Below are 23,963 nucleotides of genomic sequence, written 5' to 3'. Positions count from 1 at the left end.
TTTACACTATATCCCCTGGCTCATTAGACTTACAGCAAAAGATGGAAGGTTATTATAGATTATTATAGGAAGATATTTTAACATCAGACGTTTTGCCATTTGTCCTCCTGATGATCAAAGATAGAATCAAGATTCTCAAGAATGTAGGGGCTTGTCACATGGCAGAATTGAGTATATGTGTTTTACAAAGTGGAAACCACTTACAGTGATGTAGATCTCTGAATAAACTGCACTTTGGATATAATCTTCATTTATTACTGTAGAAATTCACACAAAGACAGTGGGTGGCCAGGTATTGCTTCTAGTCCTCATCTAACATACTCTCCTTTGTTAATACTGAGAAATTGAACATGTGACTAATTCTGCTTAAACTAACATGACAGAAGAGAATACTGTAACATTCAGCATTGCAAATTTCTGTGGAGAATGAACAACTGAGGAAATAAATTGATAAACCCTATTTCTCAGTTTGTGCCTTTTGAAGCGTTACAAACACAGTGTCAAAACAGACATAAACAACATATGGCTTTGGTTCAAACATGTTCCTTGAGCATTTTTAACAACGGAGAGTTTTTAAAATGTAGTATTCACATGAGAGTTGCAAAATACTGTCATATTGAGTTTCATTGCTTTGAACAATTAAAACAGTGACATGCCCCCAATCATTGGCAGATAACTGTATAAATGGGAGACATAAGTCAAATGACATTCCAAAGATCACCATTCAGTGAAGAATGGTCAGACAAATTCATATCCCTCTTGAAAACCCCTTTCTTTAGCCAAATGTGTATGTGAAGTTTCAGCCCTTTGACATTGTCTTTGCATGGGACATTAATGGAAAGGAAAAATATAGAGAAAGAGAATCCATGACATGGGCATCTTCTTGGGCATATTGAAGTATCATTGTATCCCAGGGGATGTACAGAAGGCACCTTTTCTATCTCCTCGGAATGCAATTTTCACCATCACAGAGCTCCTACAACTTACTACAGGGGAAAGAAATCTACTTTGACATGGATTTGAAATACTAAAACGTGAGAGTATCTACTGTAACTGTTTAACAGAAATTTACTACAGAGAACTTAATTTCCTTGTTCTTATGTCATACATTTTATATAAGATTTTATATATACATTTTATATAAGAGATGTTTAAGAGTAGGATTCCAGGAGTTAAATGGTCTTGAAAGATTGATCTGAAACTACATTTTACATATACTGGAAAGTATATGGAGATGTTTCAGGGATTGTGTACAGTAATTTACCTTTTGGGCTACGTCAGTTGGCATCCATCTTACACAGTCTTACTAGGCTCCTCTGGCTCTATGGATGGAAACAAAATGGGGATAGAAATGAACTTTTCCTGCAGATCAAATGTTTTAAATATATTGAATCCAGTACTGGCATTTGTATGGCTTTTTTAATCAAGTACAATCCAAAGCTGAAGTAAGTGTGAAAGCTGAAGTAAAAAATCAACATGACAAGGGCTGAGATGAAGTCAAATGCTCTTACAGATCTAAACAGCAAGTTTCAGAAAAGTAGCTCACAGCATTCAGGCCCAGTAAAAAAATACATCAGGTTGATACCTGCTCATTTCAATGACATCTAGCTTTTGATCTGAGGTCAAGTTACATTTAACAAGTAATTACTTTTAATGAGAAGAAAGCACAGGCACTCTTGAGCAGCAGTCATTGAAAAGCTTTGCACTCTGCTTTGAGTAAGAGGTGGATTACTAAGTTCAGTTCACTCATCCTTCTCTAGTGTTACAGTAGGTTATACGAACATACACAACTATACAGGCACAAATGAGTGTTTTTCACAATAATGAACTAAAAAGCTATTCTTGAAAAAAGTTCAAAGTAGGACAGAACATCCATTGACCACAGGGTGTATGAGCAGCTTTCTCTTGCATATCATGTTGTTATTAATACTAACTTTAATGTAAATGAGTTCCTTACCTGCCTTCAGCCTGCCCTGCCTGCTCTGATGGGTCCTGAGCCATCATTGCATCTTGCAGATCAGCCATCAAAACCTGGGCTTTCATCCCAGCAGGGGGCGCTGTTGTTTCCTCAGACACAGCCCCCAGAGCATGGCATGCAGGTGCCTTCTTGGTCACATTGAAAGCCGAACCCCCTTCTGCCTCCTCTGAGACCGCCAGGGCCTCTGGAAGGGGCTCCAATGACAGCAGCACCAATTCCTCCTCGGTTGGAGTGGTTGATGCTGCAGCTAGAGATCTAACGACAGGGGCTTCCACCTGCTCCACCGCAGTATCCGCCAGCTCTTCCGCCAAGTCAACCACTTCCTCCTCTGTTGTTATGGTAGAGGGGAAAGTCTCCTCAGCTGGGGGCACCTCCTCCTCCACTGCTGCAGCTGGCTCTGGTGTGACCTCCTGCACCTCTCCAGGCATCTCCTCACCTGTTTCCTGGGCAGCATCTTCCACAGCTCCCGCAGCCACCTTCTCAACAGCGGCCATAACTGGCATCTCTGCCTCCGTGGCCAAACCGTTTGCCTCCAGTGGCTCTTCTAGGGCAGCAGCTGCCTCACACGCCCCCTCCCCATGGCCTGCGTGAGGTACTTCTGCCTTCTCCTCGGGGGCCTCCAGCAACTCCACTATCTGTGCCTTCTCTTCCAGCACCCCGACGGGAGTCTCCGTTCTGCTCTCGCCCACGGAAGCGGCAGCCATCTCCATTGTGGCCATTGCCATCATTTTCATGGCGCCGAGCACGTCTGGCAAAGCCACTGAAACAGAACCCACCACCCAGATGTCAACAAGCCCTCCAGCAGTCCATCTTCCCCATGAGAATTTCCACAAGGTAATAATATTTCACTAACACTTTGTACTTTCAGGGACCAAAACCATACTTTACCCGTAATTGCTGCAGAGCAATATATGCACAGAATATCGTACAAAAGAGCATTTCAGCAATTATCACATTTGTTTGATTCCTTCATGTTGAATGCTTGGTGGTGGTCTTGGAATTGGGTTTGCATTGTGTATTGTTCAGCAGGAATATAGAGGACTAAGGAACTATGGCAGGATGGGCAAAGGAAGCTGGAGAGGAACTACTATACTGGCGGTTTTGGTGAGGTGTGAGGATGCTTCATTCCACTGCAGTTTGAGCTGGTTCCCCAAAAGTGCATATTTCACACAAACACACATATATGTCCTTAACGTATCACATACTGTATATAGTAATGTCATGGCATTCTCATCACATTTGATGATACTAGAGCAAAAATTGCAGATTCCCAGTGAGTTAATAAAGCAATAATATTTAGTTATGAATAGCTGATCGGTGATGTTGCTGTTGATGTTGCTGATCACTAAAGATCAGCCCATTTGTATGTATGTTGCATCTTTTCACTGTAATACTTCTTTGGGTCCTACCATAGTTTGGGTTTCATGTACCACAATTTAATTACTCTCTTCCTATTTGATTATGCATTTATATGCCATAGATTTGTCATAAAACAGCCCAATGATTAATTCAGCATTATTGATCCAGCTTTGTGTTTGTGATGATGTACTTTCTACAAGCATTGATGAAAGCAGTTAAAATGAATCAGGCAATTTCTATTGTAAACACCTTCAGGCTCAGTTCAAACTCCTTTTGCACTATGAGCAAAGCGCCACTGGAGCGGCGAGTGTTTATGGTAAGCTAACAGAAGCAGTCCCACATCAGCCACTGCAGTATCTACAGCAAGCTCATCACTATGCAGGGGGGAGGAGCAAGTGTGTCCAAAGGTTCCCAAAGCCTTTAAAGGAACTGCCAGTTAAAAACAGGGCAAAGATCCGCCTTATGGAAGGTCAGCACCTACATATACATAAAAGGAGATGCTGTGCCCCTTTGCTGTGTCACTGGTTCATATCTGGGTGTCCCCTTTTGACATGTTCAACATTTGTCCTTTTTCCTCCAAGTTTTAATGATGAAAGAACGTTATAATGGCGAGACACAGGTCTTGTAGCCCAAAGATAGCTGGTTCAGTTCCAAGGTAGGGTGCTGCTGTAGTACCAGTGAGCTTACTAAAGTAATTCAGGTTAAATAAACATGTTGTCCATTTATGGGTTTGAAGAAGTCAATCTGGATTAGTGCATATGCTAAACACATGTAATATTTGTAAAATAATGTGCATATAGACTTGTTCCTTCTTGTCTTAATACATTGAGCACTGGCCCTTCAGAGCCATCTGGCGGTGCTTTGTGGTTTTGACCAGCAAACCTGCTACAGTCCCAGATAAAACCAGAGTATTGCATCACATTGTATCATTAGTAACCCCTTGGTCTGCTCTTTTTTCCCCATACACCTCTGCCTTTAGAGGTGAACAATTCACACCTGTGCCATTTATGACTGCATGCCTCAGCAAACAAAACTGTAGCGAGCAGATTTTATATTTTGAAACTGACCCAATGCAATGTGCTTGACACAAATATGTCCACTTCACAGCTTTTGTCAGCCCATAAAACCTAACAGAGTCCACAGACACATGAATGTGGAAACGTAAACTGTGAGGACAAACAGATGTGTTGACAGAACTTCAGTCACAGAATTTGTGAATTTAGGAGTGTACACAACTGGAAATTCACTTCAGCCTCACGTGGAAGTTGCAAGGCACTGACCTACTCTACAAGGGAAACTGTAAAGCAGGGGGATGCTAACTCAGAGCTGCAAAGAGAACAGCGCAGGGTGGAGGCGAACACCAACTGGGAAAAGCATTACCCAAGTAAATTAAGGTGCACAAATGCACTCATTATGTGGGAAATGTGATTTATGATTAGACAAGCTGCAACAGCCAATATTGGTTTTCAATTTATGTGTAAATTATATAACTTTAGTTGAACTAACTAAGCAAATAAGGACACCTGGTAAATTACCTATATTTTTTTCCTCCTTAAGAAAAGAAAGAAAACAAGGTAAGGCTGCACAGCATTGTGGACCATTTCCTCAACATAATCTTGTTGTTCTTCATCATTTTATTTTTCACATGCCAGCAAAGGACTCATCACTTTGTTTGGGTAAAACTGGACTGTATGTTTAAGTTTAAGTAAATGCATGCAAGAATCCAACTTCCTTTTGTTAAGCCACACAAGTCCGTGATTGATTTAACAGCACTGAGCATTCAATTCACACATACTACAGGATTTCAATCATTCCAAACAGGCAAATACATCAATTCTTTTTATTCCAAATCATGAAAGTGCATGCTTCCAAAGCTTTAAATATGGAATGCATCTATTTTGCCATAGACACACCCAATTAAGGAAAAATAAACAGCAGAAGTGTTGTCAAAGCCTTTATTGAACGGCTTAAATTCCCTTGTTCAATTCTGTTCTGCCAGTTTTTCACACTAACGCTTCTGTTGGTCATGGTAGCAACGTGAACTAGGATACAAAATACATCAAAGTGATACTGTGTGGTTTTAATGCAAAGTTCCCTTACACAGGTTTCACAGTTGAATTTAAAACTACACTGTAACAGCTCTCAGCACACAGAAAATGGCCTAGGCTCAGCTGAATTCTACAGATTAATGAAAATGAAAGCGGTCACATTGCTCTACAACATAACGGATTCAAGTGAAGCATCACAGTCTGGCAGAGAAGCACGATTTTAAGGCCCAACTCATTCGATAAGCTCAGTGTGGATAAGAACGTGTGTTAGTGGCTGGTAGTGGAAAGACACTGAAAACGGTGGAGGCCACTGCGCCGCAGTGCTGTAACCCACAGTGCTCGGCTTCCAAGGAGGTAAGGCAGGTAAAGTAGAAACTCGCTACTATTGGCTTCACGTGAAGGTAGATTGGCTCAGGTCTGTAAACAACGGCTGAGGATTGAGCAGCAGTTTGTGCAAGGAGGGAGAGGAAACAGCGGGGGAGCAGAAGGAATCTAACAGGTTTTGGTCACATTTCACAATAAGATGCAGCAGAAGAGTGTGCCACAAGCATCTTGTTTCTCACTGTATCTAAAAGGTAATGTATTCAACACCATAACCTGCAAAACAACCTGAGGAGGATTATAACAATGTTTATCAAAACGAGGTTGAGACATGTTCAACATGTCAAAGATGGTGCGCCAATACACACACCCTTTTTTGTTAACTATTGCAGTCATGGTTGGACCTGCAGCTAGAGTGAGAATCCTAGACCAAATTGCTGTGTGACCTCAAAAGGCCATATTTCCTAATTTTAAGAATTCAAGACAGAGTTATGTCCTGAATTATAAGGGGCACTTTGAGTAATTATTTATTTCAACCATATTTTTAAACATCCAGTTAGGAAAAAAAAAAAATCCATACATGGCCTACTCTGAATTGCACTGAAGTCATACTTTCAACTGTTTCTAATCTCCTACTTACAACCAACTGTTGAAATATAGAGTAGAAGGTCCTCAAGGAGATCTGGTCATAGCAGAAATGAGATTAGAGCCCAAAACTAACTCTGCATAGTGCTGGTTAACCTCTGCAGCTTATTGTAAAATGTTACGCGGGTTGGGTTGGAAAAGGACACTGTGTGCCTTTTCTGTCGAGTTGTGAACCTTGAACCTCACGCCTATGCGGCGGCGACTCCCGGAGCGGCCTCCTGCTCTGCCGCAGGGGCTGCAGGGGCCGTCTCCGGGGCTGCCTCAGGGGCCGTACCGCTGGACTCTGCAGGGGCAGGCGCCGCCTCTTCGGGGGCCGGCGCTGCAGCTTCGGCCGGCGCGGCCTCCACCACCACCACGGGAGCCTCGGCTACAGCCACGGCTTCAGCTGCGGGAGCCGCCTCGGCGGCCGGAGCCTCTGCAGGAGCAGCCTCGGCGACCACGGTTTCCACAGGAGCAGCCTCGGCGACTACGGGAGCCGCCTCAGCGGGGGCTGCCTCGGCGGCCACAGCTTCTACAGGGGCCGCTTCAGCGGGGGCGGCCTCGGCGGGAGCAGCCTCAGCGACAACGGTTTCTGTGGGAGCCGCCTCAGCGACGACGGGCTCTGCGGGCGCTGCCTCAGCGACGACGGGCTCGGCGGGCGCCGCTTCGGCAGCGACTGTTTCGGCGGGAGCCTCTGCAGGAGCCGCGGCTTCAGCAGGGGCTGCCTCTGCCGCCGGGGCAGCGGCCTCAGCCGCCACCTCAACCTTCGCTCCTGGTGAGGAAACGAAAGCAGCACCACAAGTCAGCAACACGGAAGACCACACAGTGTCAGTAACCTGTTCAGATGCTGGCTGAGCCTGGCCATGCCTGGATGCTTTCAGAGATTAGCTTTAGCAGGGCAAGAAATGGCAGAGACACTGGCAGTGTCCTAAAAGTCATCAGATATGATTAGAAAAGCTTGTGGTTAGCATGGCTGAACTGGTTGATGTTCTCTCTGGCTGCAAGTAGTGTTCATTTCCACTTATACATTTGCTGTTCTAAAATTTCTAGGTACATTTAAGTCATAAAATGACAGACTTTGATTTTCAGCATTATGGCATTTAGCATTCACCCTAAAATGAGCTCCAGTACAGTACATAATATTTTAAAGCCTTCCTTCAAACTACTCTTCTATATCACTTAAATTAAACTCTATAACAACACATTGCAGGCATAGGTGCCATCCTGAACTTACACTCTTCAAATGAATGCCTTTACCTGATAGGAGCAAAATGTAAGCAAGCAACACAGTGCTAAGGCAAAACATTTTGCAACAGCAAAATTTCAAGACTGCATGCAAATTCATGGAGGAAAAAGGACAAAGTAATTGGAGACCCAGGGTGGGCAAAATAAACCTGGGGAGGAAGTAGACAGGACAGAAGAGAGGATAGATGGTCAGCCTTACCACCAGTGTTTAACTACCAGTACCTGGAATTCCAAGGGAAGTCCAATAACAGAGACGAGTGTAACAACCCAGCAGGATTATGCATGGTCTAATTCCGAATTGGGATCTTTATATGTCCTTTTTCGCAGTAAGTCAGAGCAAAACAAAAAATAATGTGAAAAACTTTCCGAAAGATAGCTTTACAGAGTTGGACTCGTTCTTAGTAGAGGAGAAGCTCTTTTCCACCAAAAGGACCATCTCTATAGTCTACGAAAGCAGTCTCACAAAGGAGACTCTGAAAAGAGTAAAACAGAGAAAGTGTTAGCAAATAACCGTCAGATAAGAACTTAACAAAATATATATCTTTCTCAAGGTTCAAAGTACCACATATGCTTCTTCATGGGCCTGACATGCTTAAGCATTTTTTGTTTGTTTACAGAGCCAAGTGCAACAGTACAGCAATCAGCAAATTTTGTCTCGTTTGCTTACAGAGCAAAATGGCTCATGTAAAATCATCTCTGTTGGCTGACACGTTGCATCAATGCAGAATTTTGAGTACAGCAGGGATGTGAGGGGTTGGGTTAGAGAGGGAGAGAGAGGAAGAGTAGAGAGGTGTGGATGCTCTTATAGTTAGGGGGGACAGAACAGTGGGTACAAAGGGAGTGCCTGGAGGGGCATGTCCCACACTGATTAATATTCACACAACAGGACATTTGGTCAGGGAGGAGTTAGAATCCACATGCAGTTTTCCCTTACCAACCCACTGGAACTAAGATTCAATCCGGTCTGGACATCATTTCATTTCTAACTGCACAGGAGGGTATTAACCAATCAAGCTAAATCCCCTTCCCTGCACAATCCTTAGACAATTACAGCTATAGTACATGTACAGTGAAATACTGTTCCATGCTATGGTCACCATTTACCTTCACTTAATTTATGCACTTCTGTTCCAGCACCTTAAGAGTAGCTGCACTGTATGCACTTAATTATACTAGATAACTTCTTTTGCTTCCACCCCTCTCCTTGCCCCTGATAATCAAGGATTTTATTAGCTTGTTCTCAATTCCTTTCAAATTGTGATCAAGACATTCAATACAGCTACAACCAGTTATTGTAGTTTATACTGGAAGTTTGAAAATACCAGCAAAAACAGTCATTTTTACACATTCTACAGCATTCCACCCATCCCCCATTTGAAACATTACAAGCTTCAGCACAATGGAGAACACGGTTTTGTCACAATTATAGCAATTACTCTTCCTCTTCCCGTTTTGTGAATCTGTCCATGCTCCACTTAATACACGGGACAGGAAACTACAAATGGAAGCCTGGTACCCATTGAGCCCTGCCTCTGGAACACACGAGCTGTCCGGTTACAGCAAACAGACCTTCAGCCCAGACATCGCTTGCATTTCCTACACCTCACACTAAAGCGTTGCCTAGTTCATGTGTACCATTTCATAACAGGGCCCTTTCAAAATATGCAGGTGGGAAAAGGTGAGGGGGCTCTATACCAAGTTTAATTAATGGAGTGCAGAGAGAAATGAGTACATTTTTTAAAATAAAGAAAACCAGATCTGTTCATGCAAACATATGTTCTGTTTAGTGTCAGTGTTCACTCAGCCTTAACATAATGAGCAACTGGGTTTCATATTAGAAACATGCAGCTCTGTACTCACCCTCTTCCTCACCTGAAAGAAATCAAGAGAAAATAGGTTGCCAACACAATAAAACTATTGTGCAACTGCCAGATGCATAACTGACATTTTAAATTTTCCAATTCAATTCATAAAGGTATCAAGGGGGCATTTCTTGTAACAAACATGCACCACAGTTTGACACACATAAACACTAATATGCACCTTATTTAAGACCACCACTACAACCCTTACAGTGCCATTTTGGCTCAAACCTGTGCTGTAATAAAGGGAATCAGGACTACTTCTAGGATCTGCAGCAAAATCCAGAAAAATGTGCTCTTTGGAAAAAGGTTGTTATTGAACACAAATCTGTGAAGATGATCTGGTCCCTTTGCCTCATATGAAGGTCTTGGGGAAGGAAAAAACCCTCATATTCCAAGGCACAAAGGATTAATTGCATAAAAGTTTTATTCCGTTTGCCTTTTCCATGCAGCTTCGGTGAGAAATGACTAGGAGACACATTTGGTATGGTAAATGTCTATACAATTTAGGGGGGGCGCAATGTGGCAGCCATTTCACCAGCCACCGCACAGCAGAAAGGGAGGAAATGTGAAGCATCACAGGGGGTCCTGGTTAACACCACGCCTGCTACATCCTACTGAAGAGGACACCACAGTGTCCAAATATCCAGCAGGGCTCCCCCTGGCTTCGTCTGGCATACCGACCTGTAATCACTATAGTGGCTTATGTGTGGCAGAACTTAAGCAGGGCACCGGTTGAGTGTCTAACCCATTAAGCTATGAGAAAGTCAAGCTAATGTGGGCTGCTACAGGACTGCAGGCAGCAGGAGATCAGGAAAAGGGCTGAATGTCTGTACACATGACTGGGCGTTGGAAGCACAAACCACATGGTCACAGCTTGTCGTAAAAGGCCCACTGTCACCCATAATTAAATAAGCACTGGCACATTCCTTAGAATGGAGAGGAACGTGTCTCCGTTTCTGCTCCCATTTGACCCTCCCTTCTCCCACAGACAGGCACATTTAATCTGCGCGTGCCAAAAGCACAGGGTTAATCATTTTAAGATAATGATACTGCTCAAAATCCTCTTACAATCAACGACCCTTAAAGGGTGACATGTAAAGGAATTCTTTGGCAAGAGTCAGTTGTTGGGCATTACACTGGTCAAAAAAAAAAATTTTTAAAGGCGGCTCTACAACTGTGGGATGCGAGTTAAGTTCACGCCTTGTTGGCTGGTGTTTTGACACCCTTAGTCTCTTATGGTGCCTTCAGTTTTAAGTCTTGTTGGTTCAATTAATTCCTGACAATAATCAAGCCTGACAGGCCCGATTAATGTAGGCCTAATCTCATTCAGCCAACTCATTCCATCTAGCTGACTTTCAGTGGCTCCCTTCCCAACTCATTACTCCGTCAAACTGCCACTTCCTGCTTTGTAGCACCCAACAGGAGAACCTGACATGTTTGTGTTTGGTGTGTGAATGGCTGGGCGGAACTCGGTGTGTGAAAGTTGAAATCGTGGTGATGTGCAGGGACGTCGGCACTTACTCTTCTCGGCTCGGGTGTTGATCTCGGCCACTCTGTCATTGAACCGCTCGCTGTCGGTGTTTACAGTCCTGTAAGCCTTTTGGAGGGAGTAAGCAAATATGGACATTAATAGCATTTCCAGACCCCTCGCCAGCAACCTATAATGCATTCCCAAGCAATGTATATAGCTGACATAGTGGATCTCCGCACACTAAAGCATAATCCACTCTTCATCTGCTAATTGCATGGAGGAGGAAACAACTAGAAGTGTTACATTTTCACTTATTTTTTTACGTGGTCAACAGAACTGAAGCCACTTTTTGTAGTCAGTCTTGAATGCCAAGCTGTCGCGGCTCCACCCACTGTCACACAAATTCAAACAGAAGCAGAGCTTGATAGGCAAATGGGAGCTTGATTCACATGAAACCCTTCACGATTTCCTCAAGAAAGGAATGTCAGGCGCCCAGGCATGAAAATTAAAACTGAAAATTATGCAAACAGCCTTGTGCAGCTTGAGCTGAAGCAAGTGCACCTCCATGCAGCTGAATTGCACCAGCAGGGTGGCCACTGAAGAACCTTAACTGTACCACAAGACAGCAATACTCACATAAATGGCGGCGGCCGTGAGAGACCCTCCACAGAGAACAATGTACACGATGTTGGACCCTGAGCCCCCAGGTAGTCCAAAAGACATGGGCCGCACTGGAACCACTGCAGAGCACAAGGAGGGAAGGGTCAGCCGTTACATAGCACCTCAAATATGACATTAAGGCAAGAGAATGCCACTTTAATGGCCAATAGCCACATGAAGGCTAATCCAACAGGAATTTCAAGCTTTATAGCATATTTGTATCATTCTCCAATTTGGAAGATGCATGATCTCCCAGGAATGTCTAATTACTTTGCCCAAAACAGGGCACATTAGATTAAGGGATGCAACTTTTTTTGTGATACTACACTTCTGGGACTGTGAAACATTCATTAAATTCCTCATTTAGAACCACATTTTTCATGAATAACCACTTTAAGCAAATTGAGATTTCTTTAATGTGGATAAGCAAATACCATTTTCATGACTGACAGTAATGAAAGAGTAATGTAATGTAATGAGTGCCTCAGTTAAGTTTAATAAAAGATGGATTACCAAAAAAAAGCATGATTTAGATCACAACTGCATAAAACTTTAATTTTATGTTAAGCATGTGTTTCTTAATTAAGCAATGCAAAGTGCCAAGTGAAGTGAATTCGGTTTCATTTGTGTACTATACTGCTAAAAAGCAGGACTCTCACTTCGTGGAAATTGTAGTTTTATTGTTACATTAAAACTAGAAGGAATAGAAGGAAACCTGTACAAAAGGGCTTGCCTTTGAAAGCAACTCAAAGCTTTGTTTCCATTTCCCAATTAATTAATTTTATCAACACACACCACCTCTATAGGTTGGCATGACAAACACCAAAACAATCTTGTGTGTCTGAAGACTGTAAAATGCAGCACTGGGCATGCTTTCCCCGGTAAAGGATTCTCTTCGTTTATTGGATTGTGAGGAATGCATTTAGGCATCCATAAATACAACTGCCAAAGCTTATCCCCTTCTGCTCCAATACCTTTTAATCACCTTCCAAAATTCTTCTGCAGCAAGAATGAACCCAAACGTCAAATCCAAGTGTTCACAACTGTATTACTTAGATCAATTTCAATGTAGTGACTAAACAAATAAGGTCAAGCTAATGCAAAAAGTCAGTCAGGGCACTGCGGCATCAACTTCGAATCGGATTTCGAAAACCACGTAGGAAAGCCAGACGATCTTTAAATAGTGAGGTATACAACGTACAGTGTCAAGTGTCAGTCTTCCACTTACTATGATAAACTATATTCAACGCATTCAATTTCAAGATTCATCGTACATATGTTGCATTGCATAAACAGTATATTTAGACGTATGTTTAGTCACAGAGTTCATATTTTAAGTGTGCCATATGACGGAAGGAGTTAGCATACTGGCAAAACACAATCAATTCAAGTCGACTGATTTAATTTATTCTGAAATCTTAGGTAAATGGTAGAGAAGCTGTTCCAGCAAGCATTGCAGTCACAGTACTGTTTTACTGAAGAAAACCTCCATGATCTGTACAAATTCATGTGGCGTCAACTACCAAAGAAATCAGATTTTTCACGGAACCACGAGTAACGAAATGACATGGGTTTATTGGAAAACAAACAGCCGCATATCTGAATGAAATTATCCAGTTACAACAGTCGCGAATTGTTCAATGTCGAACCGATATTCAGTCGCGTTTTTATATTCCCGAGATTCTGGTAAAACGACTAAACGATTCTGGAATAAAGACCAAATGGGGAATACTGATCGTGTATGAATGCCTTTTGTTAAGAAAAACTTCCCTTTTCACTAGCATCTTTGTTCGGGAGCCCGACTCATGAACAGGAGACACGCCCACCACATGGAACGCGTTGCTGCGCAGTATTTGAAGGGAAAGGAAAGGGGGAAACCTTAAATGCGACGGCGACTCCTTTTCTCACGCAAATTAATCCTGTCATCGTTAATCTCATTCCAATAATTGGACTGTAGACACTATGCTGTTATTTATATTGGTAATCAGCTAAACATTCCAGAGGTCAGAAGTAGAAGTCTCGGTGTCCATGTGTCGGTGGATTACAACATGACACCTTTCATTTCGACAAGTCATGGCTCCAACATGGCTGAACACAAGTGTGCATGCAATACAGGCGGTTTGCACAAGAAAAAGCACGTGAAGACCCGGCCCCCATTTTCTAGTTACATAATCGCCTCAAAGATGGTTTCCGTCTCGTCAGCAGGACATCACCTTGCTGCTCTCTGGTCTAAATCTGCGGTGTGGTCTAGGCCGATTTTCAAAAATCAAACTTTTGTTGATCAATAATGGAAGTCCGTAGAAAAATCAAGTTATATCCTATTGAAAAAGTTGGTTTTATTATGCTAGCAGTTCATGTATAGATGTTTGGGACTGTCACCTGTTTCTCCAGTAACAATGTTTCAAAATGCATGAATTTTTAAAAAGAGCAAGCACACGATAGTGAAATTAGCTAAAACAAGACAAAATGTTCCAGCATTGAAACTGGTCAATAACTATTACAATAGTATAAAGTTTGTCGGTGGATATCTTGGAACAAATATACTTTGAGAAGTTGGCAGTAGACATCGATTGTTCATGCGTCGAAATTTTAAGCTTAAATTTATGCAAGGCTGTTCGTTGATTTAATTTAAAATAATTTAATTCGTTAATCTTTTGTACCTTTTAATTTTTTTGGTTAAACAGTCTTAAGTCTCAGTCTTTTTATGCGAAGAAAAAATTCAAATTTGGCCAAATGTTTTACCCCCAGACAACAAAAAAACGATGCTTTCAAACTGAGAAATTGCAAAGCCTTTGTCTTGCATGTCAGGCCTATACATTCTTTAGGTTATCTATACATAGAGCTCAGCCAACTCGTTTTCTCACACGTGAGCAACAAGGCACACTCCTCCATCTTACCCACCAGTCTTCTAACAAAGGTCATACATTCAAAATGATTTATCCAATGTTAAAACATCTCAAATGTTTATATTTTTCAAAACTAAATGGGTGGATTCAGGAACGTATCATGTGCATAAGAAATGCAGGAGAGCAGGTAACGCCTCTTTTTGCCAATCACACAGATAGCCCTCTAGCTATTGTTAATCTTACTGCAGCAGTTCAATTTCGGGAGATGCGTTTGGAACATTATGTCCCGTAGACTTAGCGTTACGAAACAGTGTTTTAATTACATTCATTTTCTGTTAAAAACAGTCGCGCCTTTGCTAGAACAAACTCTGTATCATCAGTGATTACCGTCGTATCAAAAAATAACAATGGTACGTCCCCTTTAAATTTGTTGTGTAACATTCAATCAAATTACTCCAAAGCGTTTTCTCAGAGGTAAGTGTAGCAATCGGTGCACACTTCTAACGCAGATGGACGGATGACCTTCAAACATTTTCTTTGCAGATTAAAAGGAATTTTGCAAATAAACATCTGCATGACCTCATTATCAATGTATTTAAACGGATTTGTTTTATGACAAAATTAATAATTATTGTTTACCATTTCTGGACAAAGGTGTGACTGTCTTCCGTGCCAAAGGCCCAAGTCTTTGCCAGGCCGTTCTGCAGAGAAACATCGCTGCTCAATCCTGTGGCTAAAACTGCACCGTGCACTTCTGTGGAGGCTCAATGAACGTTTGCACGATAGGAATAAAATCCAGCTTTGACTGGCTGACTGGCTGCAAGATCGCCAACTCCCCCTTTTAAAACGTCACACGGCACAGGGAAAAGGTCAAATAGACACGTGGTTTGAAGACAACCATCGAGAGACTTTGCTAGATTTTATCATCACTTCATTGATTTATTTGTCTAAGGAATTAACCTCGTTTTAATCATGTTTATATTGATTGTAATATGGTTGGGGGGTCAAAAAGGCTATGGCCGCCATAAATATTTATTCAGGTAATTTCTCAAGAAATGTACACATTGGGGGGAGGGGGGGGGGGGGGGGGTTCGGCATCGCATATGATAATTTTCATCAATCCTCTTGGTTGTTATTTTTTCTGCTTAATTTTCCTTCTTTATGACAATGACAACCGTATACATCTAGCTAACACCACAACAGCTTGTGTCGTCGCTAGAAACTGCTCTGTACACATTTTGTGAAAACTAATTACTTTATTGAAATGTTTGTTTCATTGAAGCAATAAAGAGCAATAAAATATATATCGATGGTTATTCTTAAGTATTCGCTAGATATGTGCAGCTGCTGTTGTTCTTCGTACCCGAGCGATGGTTTCTGCCGTTGTCTCCATTACCAGTGGCAACAAGGGCACGCCCCCTTTAAGGAGATTAGATTAGCTGCTTTAACCGAGCAAGGACGAGTAAAATATACTATAATTACATAAGTCGTTTTTAATAACTAATGACGTTTCCTTGCTAAAGGAGGATAAGTATTTACGAGCCAGTTCTGTTGTAAACAGAGGCAAGCTTTTTTCAACAACCCTTACCCTGCATACTTAACACACACCTGTGAAAACCACCGTCTTCTGCACGGCCATCTTTATTTGGTAGTTTTCAGCTCCAGAACAGTGCCTCCTTATGTCTTGATGATTTTGTTGTTGGAATGAAGCTGTTTTGATTTATGCAAAATTCATTTCAGAGTTTATCTATAGCTTTTGAGGCAGTGATCACCCAAACTTAGTACTCAGCACTAATTGTAACTATGAATGCAACTTGTAAAAAAAAAAAAAGGCCTATAGTGCAGATTTTAGAAATCATGTTTCTCAGTTAAATGTATCAAGCTCTACATTTCTTTCATGTAGTTTTGTATTTGCTTACACCATGCTATGAATTTTGTATCTGCTGAATGTATAGCATAGTATACTTGTTATAGTATATATTATTAATGTGTATGTTTAGTTTGCTTGAGTATAGTGATATTGCATAAACACAAGATGATTACAATGATACATTTCAATTTTTGAAACACACGTTTACATTTATATATGTATGCAAATGTTTAGAACACACAAAATATTTTCACACCATACAGAATGTTTTATATCAACAAGAGGTCATATTTATTATGTTGCAGTTTTACTTGCTGCTAAAAGCTCTTGCAAGAAGGAGGACAATTCAGCTGTCAACATGGAATATATTTACAACTTTATTTAGTACATAATGTGTGAAAAAAACCATCCAGACTTAACAGAACCATTCAATACATAATGGTAAATAAATCAAATGTTCACAGAAAAACATGGTCTTGCCATATTTTCAACTTCTGAAACATGGGGCTTTGTCCTGGAAAAGGAAAAAAAAAAAACATAATTACAGTTTTGAATCCAAACGCAGCTACTTAAAAATCCAACCAATCTTACTTCATTTCAAAACAGAGGTTATTAAACATTAATTGCATTGTGTTTGAATGAATCAATTATTCTAATGTGATGATAATAATAATAATAAGTGTTGACATTAATTATTGCTATTGATTGTATAAATATTTTCTCCTCTAAATCAAACTTTCCAAAATGTTTCCACTTTGTTTTCATTGTCAAAAGTTGTTTGGTCAAATATGCAGAGGAATAATACTTACCACTGCCACAGACTTTTATTCGAGTCCATGACTTGCTTTATACTCACGTACATCGTCACTATGCTGCTTGAAAAGCTACAAGAATAAAGATATAACAGGCATTGAAGTTTATGTATATCTGAAAGTTAACCAATGTAATAAGGATATTTAAAAGCACATTTACACACAATCAGAAGATAATTAACACTGTAGCCACTCAAAGTCAACCGTACTACTAGCCAGACAGTTACCTTAAAGAGTACATTTGAAAAGCAAGCACTGAGTGTGAAGATTAAGGATAGTCAAAGTAAGAAGTGCAATTATTCGGACTGAGTTTTGTGTCAAAACAGCATTACCAGTCCCCAGAGAAAAACGGTAGTCCCCAATGCAAGACCCACGCCGACCCAGTTCGGGTTTGTGTAATCGCGCTTTCTAGCAGTGAAAGCAGAACGGACGACCGCTGAGGAGAGAGAGAGAGAGATAGAGAGAGATCACAAAACTAAAACTGCATCCATGATCATTCTACGCTTGTGCAAAACATATAAAATCAGATCACATATTACAAACGATGGTTTATAAGGGCTATATGGAGGACACGGGAAGGCCAGTGTGACACAGCAAAGGACAGCAGTACTAGCTGGGAAACTAAGCGGCTTCATAGCTTGGAATACAGTTAAAGTCCCTGTGAAAATAGGTTTTAAACCTTTTGGCAACGAAATAAAGTTGTCATCTACACACATTTCTGGAAATTTAAAATGGGAATATCATGTTGCTACTTAGCTAGGCATCGTATCGTGTAATTTACCGCAACACCGAGTTCACTATTAATTTAACATCTTTAACGGGTTACAACTGACTTAATTCAATACTATGGGACATGCTATTTAAGAACTTAGCTAGTAGGCATCTGTCAAAACATTAGCTGATTTTGCCGTTGCCAGCTATCGTGTGCCTCGTAACTTGTATTTGCTGGCTGACAAGTTCTGGATTGAGTATTTTTTTACGCAAGCATTAGAGAGCATAACCAAATATAAATCCCCAAGTTATTAACATTAAAAATTCCTCCAGCAACGTTCCATTCAATCGTTCAAACTTTGATATTGAGGGAAGGTCAGGACATCTGGGCCTGTCCTTGTTAGCTACGTAACCAGGAAGCTAGCTGCTAGTGGGCTAATGTTACCCCCTAACTATGCAGATTATTTAACTACATTAACAATAAATTCTATTTACAGAACAATCACTGTGAACTTACTCTTGTTGGCTAATGCCGTCTTTAGTAACAACCGGTTTAGAGGCATAATTTCAAACGTGTGGACTCGGTCTCTGGTCCCACGATGTCAACAAGCGAACGCTCGATTTGTCGGGCTGTCCTTGCGGAAGGATTTAAGATGATCACAGAGTAACTGATTTGTCGTAGGAACGATAAATCGGGTCGCGAAATCTTCACTAAATAAGTTTATTGAAGTAATATTGCAATTCTACAAAAGTGACTACTTACTGTAGGCTTAGTTGTGAATAGAACTAGCAGTTTGTTAACATTTAAATCAAAATTTCAGTTTCGTGTATTCTTATCATAATAATAACTACATGAAAAATGTTCTCGTCAATTTAATTTTTCGATTATACTGGAGCAAAAACACGAATTCTTAAAACATAGTATTCTTGTACTAAACATATTAGCACTGCACAGAGAAACTTCATAGTTCACGCACATTGAATTGTATTACCGAAAACACGCGTGTCACATTTATTCACATTCCAGAAGTTAGAATTTTGTAGATACTAAGGCCTATCTGGAACGGATTATATTGCAGAAATGCTTCCTGTTACGTTTTCGAAAGTCATGGTTCTATTTACGGTTTTAATTTGCCCATTCCACCCAGTAGTATTGCCTTTGGTCCTGTTGATCCTTGGGTTTTTTTGTTTCTGAACAGCTTTCCCGAGTTTAAACCACATGTTAGATCAGATTGAGGTTGACCAGGCGAGAACATTTTTTTTTTTTAACCCAATTAACTATTTCACTATAGATCTGGATCGTGATCATGATCCAGATCACATCCATTGGTGGCCATACTGTATGAGTAAAATATTCCTTGAAATCCTTTTCTCCGGAGCCTCCACTCATACAGCCCTTGAATTTTGCATATTGATCCATAAAGTGGCATCCCTTTTATATGTGCATTAAAATATGCTTCATTATCTGGTATTGCATCCATACTGAGTATGGTGAATATTTGCGTATATATGGGTAAAAGCTGTTTTTCCGAATCTGAGACTTTTACCGTCCTGAAATGTGGCATGTGGATTCAGAATTTGTCCATTTTCATCTATACCAATTGTAATTATTTGGGTCACATGGCTTAGTACTCTTATTTATTACACACCCATTATAATTATAGTGTATGATGGCAAAAATAAGTTTGCATGTGAGTCTCAAGAGGCAAAGCCTGCAAGGCGTTGACTTTGAATTCAGGCTGAGCCCTAGGGCCTGGGCTCAAAACTGCCTTAGTCATTGGCCAACGGTAATCAACATCCCACAGCAACAGTACAAATTAGTTTTGGTTTGATGGGAATTGGGTAGGTAGATTGGCCAGAGCTTCCTCATCTTACCACTCTCAGACATACCCTCAGACACCAGGTACCTACAAGTTGCTCAGAGAATGTCAGTAGAATAGTACCTATCCTCCAATGAATGAGTGACTCAGTATCTTACTGACCTCTTGTAATACTTAGTGATAACTACTCTTAGCATAGTGATGCACTTATTTAGAAGTTGCTCTGGGTAAGAGCATTTGCTAAATGATGCAATGTAATGTCATGAATACCCACTCTATTGTGGTGCGCTTTATGTCTTGTAGCATGAAAAACTTGAATACAAGTGTATCGAAGGATTCCATTCATTGATGTTCCTGCATGAGTGTACAGGTTGTCATAGTAAGACAGCCTAATATACAGTTGGTGGTACCAAAAAAAGGGTTGCAAAAAGGGGAAAAAAGCGTAACAAATTTAATTTATGCGATTATTGCCATTTCACTTGTCTGGCACTCATCATTAGTCTGTCTGCCACTAATGTCCATCATTTCAATCAGGGGCCAAATCAGGGTTGAGATGGGCAGGCGAAAACCTGTTGAAGTGATTCTGCAGAGAGTTGCATGCCTCTGTTCCTACTAAGTGCATTCAGACATGGGCTGCTTTAGCTCCTATGTGGGAAATGCGTGTCTGGGGCAAATGAGGTCGAAAATTGCTCGAAATGAGGGTGTTTCATTATTTTCTAAGATACACAATACACATATTCCGACACTGTTTGTTGATACTCTGTGACAGACACAAGTCTGTTGTCTTTTCACAACTCTTCCAGGCAGGAAAGTATTGTGTAAGATGCTGGCCACGCACAGTCAAGGTACGTCGTGGAATCTCACAACCATGAGTCCTAGTTAGCAATATTTTATGCAACTAACTAAAACAATTGTTTTTCAAGAACTGAAAAACATGTAAGTAAGGTGCACAAAAAAGCTTTGCACCATTAAATTTGAATTGGTCCTCCGAAGCACATTACAAGTGTCAATGAGCTGTTTCATATGTGTTGGCATCCATAGTGTGTATTAGGAAATTTTTTTATGAGGAATAACCTTGAGATGTACCATCTCAGTTTCGAGGGGGTCCTAAATGTATGGCAAATGCATGCTAAACTAGTTGAAAACTCTGCTTTCCTCTTCTTTCACACACGCATACACACACACACACACACACACACACACACACACACACACACATATACATATATATATAGTATAGTATATATGTTTTTGATTTGTTCTTGATTTGTCAATATGGTCACCCATGTGCCTTAAAGCCAGTTCTCCTGATCTGTCTTTCACATAGTCTCCTTATGTTGCAGGAAGATGACACATACACATTTTCATAATACATCAACACATGATACATAACACTGGAACTATTACATTACATTAAATACTTACTAATATTTCTAGTCTATATTTGGGCCTGAAAGCCTTTGAGGATGCATGCAGCTACAACGTACTGTTGTTTAGCACATTTAGTACATTTCATTATATTACATGCATTTAGTAGGTGCTCTTATCCAGGAAAACTTCCAGCACAATAGAACATAAGCGTATCCATTCAAGTTAAATGAGCAACAGTGTCAGTTTGCATTACACTGACCTTAACTGTGGCCTAACACTTGCATTCTTGCAGCTTACTATCTCGCTTTCTTTGAAGGGATTTCTTTTGAAGAGTCAGTGAAGAATAAATACTGATGTGGTCTGAATAAGGCCTGGCCATGGACACAGTTAAATGGATGTACTATTCAAATATGGCTATAATTTACTTGTAACATCCAACATTGTATGCTTGTATACATCATGGTCATATAACCCACACAATAGACTAGAAGTGAAGTGAAGGACAGAAGTGAAGATTACTGATGCTTTGCCACTGCTGCCAAACACACTGAAGCACTTAGAGCTATTCCCTGCCCTCCGGGTTTGCGAGATTTTGGAAGCAAACACAGCTAAACATTCCAGAGGTAAACAGTTCAGCTGGAATGTGAATTTGCTGGAAGATCATAAACAGGAAAACAGAGCACTTGGTCCATATCATAAGAAAGCTGAATCAACAATTTACTGGGCTGTTTGCGTCCACTGGCAAAAGAACTGAATTGACTACATTTGGGAAATGATCCCCTTGTTATTATCATAGTAAATGTATGTTCAAGGGAATACAGTTTTTGCACTATGAAATCAAATACTTTTGACATTTCTTTTAAACATTGTTAAGCAGATGCCCTTGTCTAGAGTAACTTTCCTTTTTTTTTTTACATACAATACATTCATACAGCTAGATACTTACATAAAGAATTCAGATTTGATAACTAGTCTACGGGTATAATGGGGGTGCCCCTCTGGGAATTGAGCCTTCAGTCTTGTGGTTATAATTCCCCCATCCCACTCATTAATGCCAGGTCTGCATTGCCTTTGATGAGCTATAAAAGATGCCTTTCATTGTGTATCAAATCTATTCAGAACTCAAAGTGTTCACTTGGTTTTCAAGTTTTTTTTTTCATATTTTGCTCATATATGAGGAGCTAGAAGTGATGAATATCATAAAAAGTGCCTTTTTGAAAAAGAAAAGAAAAACTCTTTCATTGATGTGTGGATGCATCACAGTTTCACCCTGACACATTTACAGTACACACAAGACACACCTCTCATGTTCAAGCATGTGCCAGCCCCTTACACTGTGCAGTGGTCACTAGTGTTAACAAAACAAAATGATTAATAACACACTTCGATATATTGACAAGAGTGACACATGAGTGCAACATGGAAATACCTTATACCCTATAATAAGACTGCACAAATAAGGGAAGGTGAGTTACGCTTTGGTTGGGGAGCCATGATGTGGATATCAAAGTGGGCCTTGAGACTGTTCTTGTGGTAGAATCACCATTGTAAAATTCCATAGAGTACATGGAAATTGTGATAAATATTTATCCTGTTGCATTAGCTTAAAACGTGGTTTACTTCGCGTATTAACAACACATGCTCCACCGTGTTACAGAGACTCTAAGAAATGAAACAGGTGTTTGTAGCCCAAGTGCAATTAATTATCGAAGTAGCTGCATTAAATTTGCTCATTGAAAACACAACTGCACATCACTCAGGGGCAATTAACTTTTCAGACATTTATTCGTGTTTTTTGTTGTATGATTTTGCTGTAGACTGATTATGTTAGACTTTTATGAGAAGAGAAGTCTTCAATCAATCTTAATTGATTCATCTCTTGCATAACAAACGGAAGGTCCAATTTAACCAACACGACTTCATCAGTCTCTTGTCATACTTACTTGCGCCCTCTGGCGTATCAGATGGGAGGGACAACCTGTATCGCAGGTTGGTTAGTGCGTGCTTCAACGCGGGGTACCCTACGCAGACGCAGAGAGCAGCTTGACCCGGAGGAGAAGCATATCGGCCATTTTGGACTGAAGGGGGCTTTCAGTCACCACGTGAGAGAGGAGAGCCCGAAAGGGAGCGATCGAGCGAGAGCGAAGACTCGGAGAACAAGGGGAGAGAGAGAGCGAGCGATTTACACAGTGGTTATTCACATGTGCTGAGCTCAAGGAAATATTGTGACCCGAACAATGCCGACAGTCACTTTGCCGCCTAAGGAGAACGCTCTCTTTAAGAGGATTCTGGTGAGTATATACACTGGCTGTTGCTAGCTAGCTAGGCTACCTTTTGAGGAGATTGCCCCACCGGCACTCATTGCACGATCGCTTGTCGTTCCTCTCGGCAAGAAAAATACACTGTGCAGCGGTCGGCCTAGCCTGGTATTAGCTAGCTAGCTAGAGTCGGTGGAAGGATGATTTCAAGAAACCCGGCTGAAATGCAGTGTCTGCTGTCTGCACAGTCTCCCCGAGACCATGAGGATAATGAGCTAGCTAGCTAATGCCGCTGGAGGAACTAGCTAGCTAAACTATATTGTGCAAGTTGCTGTACAGTGTAGCTGGTGTCCATGCGGGCTAACGTTACACTGCGAGATTAAAGTGCGAGGATGTTAGGGTTTGATTAATATTAATAGCATTTTATATGCTGGTAGTTAAGTACCTAGGCTTGCTAGCTTGTTGGCTATGTACTCTCCAGCAGTTCCCCATTGAATTTAAATTGCGCACATTGCATATTTGCTTTGTTGCTGTGTCAGGTGCCCACACCGGTGTAGTGGTAACGTTAGTGCTACCGCTAGGGTGGGGGGTTCAGCGGATCGACATATTCCTGTCATTGGGCTCGCTAGCTAAGCAACGTTGGCTGGCCAGTGAGCTAGCTGTCACAGTGTGGTCGGAAACACTCATCGTTTCACTTTGGGTTG

General features: G+C 41.0%; 3 protein-coding genes across 3 annotated transcripts in view; 1 reads left to right on the top strand and 2 right to left on the bottom strand.

The window, feature by feature from the left end:
• Positions 1–5,202: 5,202 nt before the first annotated feature.
• On the bottom strand, positions 5,203–15,262 carry LOC118769370 (skin secretory protein xP2-like). Its single transcript, XM_036516404.1, has 5 exons — positions 15,057–15,262; positions 11,548–11,651; positions 10,962–11,037; positions 9,436–9,447; positions 5,203–7,102 (listed from the first exon to the last, which is right to left on the bottom strand). The coding sequence occupies exons 1-5, from the start codon at positions 15,130–15,132 to the stop codon at positions 6,540–6,542; spliced, it is 831 nt and encodes a 276-aa protein (XP_036372297.1). The 5' UTR covers positions 15,133–15,262; the 3' UTR covers positions 5,203–6,539.
• A 1,367-nt stretch (positions 15,263–16,629) lies between these two features.
• On the bottom strand, positions 16,630–18,445 carry ndufc1 (NADH:ubiquinone oxidoreductase subunit C1). The gene is made up of 4 exons (XM_036517421.1): positions 18,328–18,445; positions 17,432–17,535; positions 17,097–17,171; positions 16,630–16,801 (listed from the first exon to the last, which is right to left on the bottom strand). The coding sequence occupies exons 1-3, from the start codon at positions 18,371–18,373 to the stop codon at positions 17,112–17,114; spliced, it is 210 nt and encodes a 69-aa protein (XP_036373314.1). The 5' UTR covers positions 18,374–18,445; the 3' UTR covers positions 16,630–16,801; positions 17,097–17,111.
• Positions 18,446–23,083: 4,638 nt separating this feature from the next.
• Positions 23,084–23,963, top strand: part of naa15b (N-alpha-acetyltransferase 15, NatA auxiliary subunit b) — a 28,800-nt gene continuing 27,920 nt past the window's right edge. Inside the window, exon 1 of the mRNA XM_036516440.1 lies at positions 23,084–23,292. Within this exon, the coding sequence (XP_036372333.1) occupies positions 23,239–23,292 (54 nt within the window). The 5' untranslated portion in view covers positions 23,084–23,238. The remainder of the gene's footprint in view (positions 23,293–23,963) is intronic.

Source organism: Megalops cyprinoides, chromosome 22 (genome assembly GCF_013368585.1).
Source record: "Megalops cyprinoides isolate fMegCyp1 chromosome 22, fMegCyp1.pri, whole genome shotgun sequence".
NCBI classification, from domain to species: domain Eukaryota; kingdom Metazoa; phylum Chordata; class Actinopteri; order Elopiformes; family Megalopidae; genus Megalops; species Megalops cyprinoides.
The sequence above is the reverse complement of the archived record's forward strand: the minus strand, read 5'-3'. Positions and strand labels throughout refer to the sequence as shown.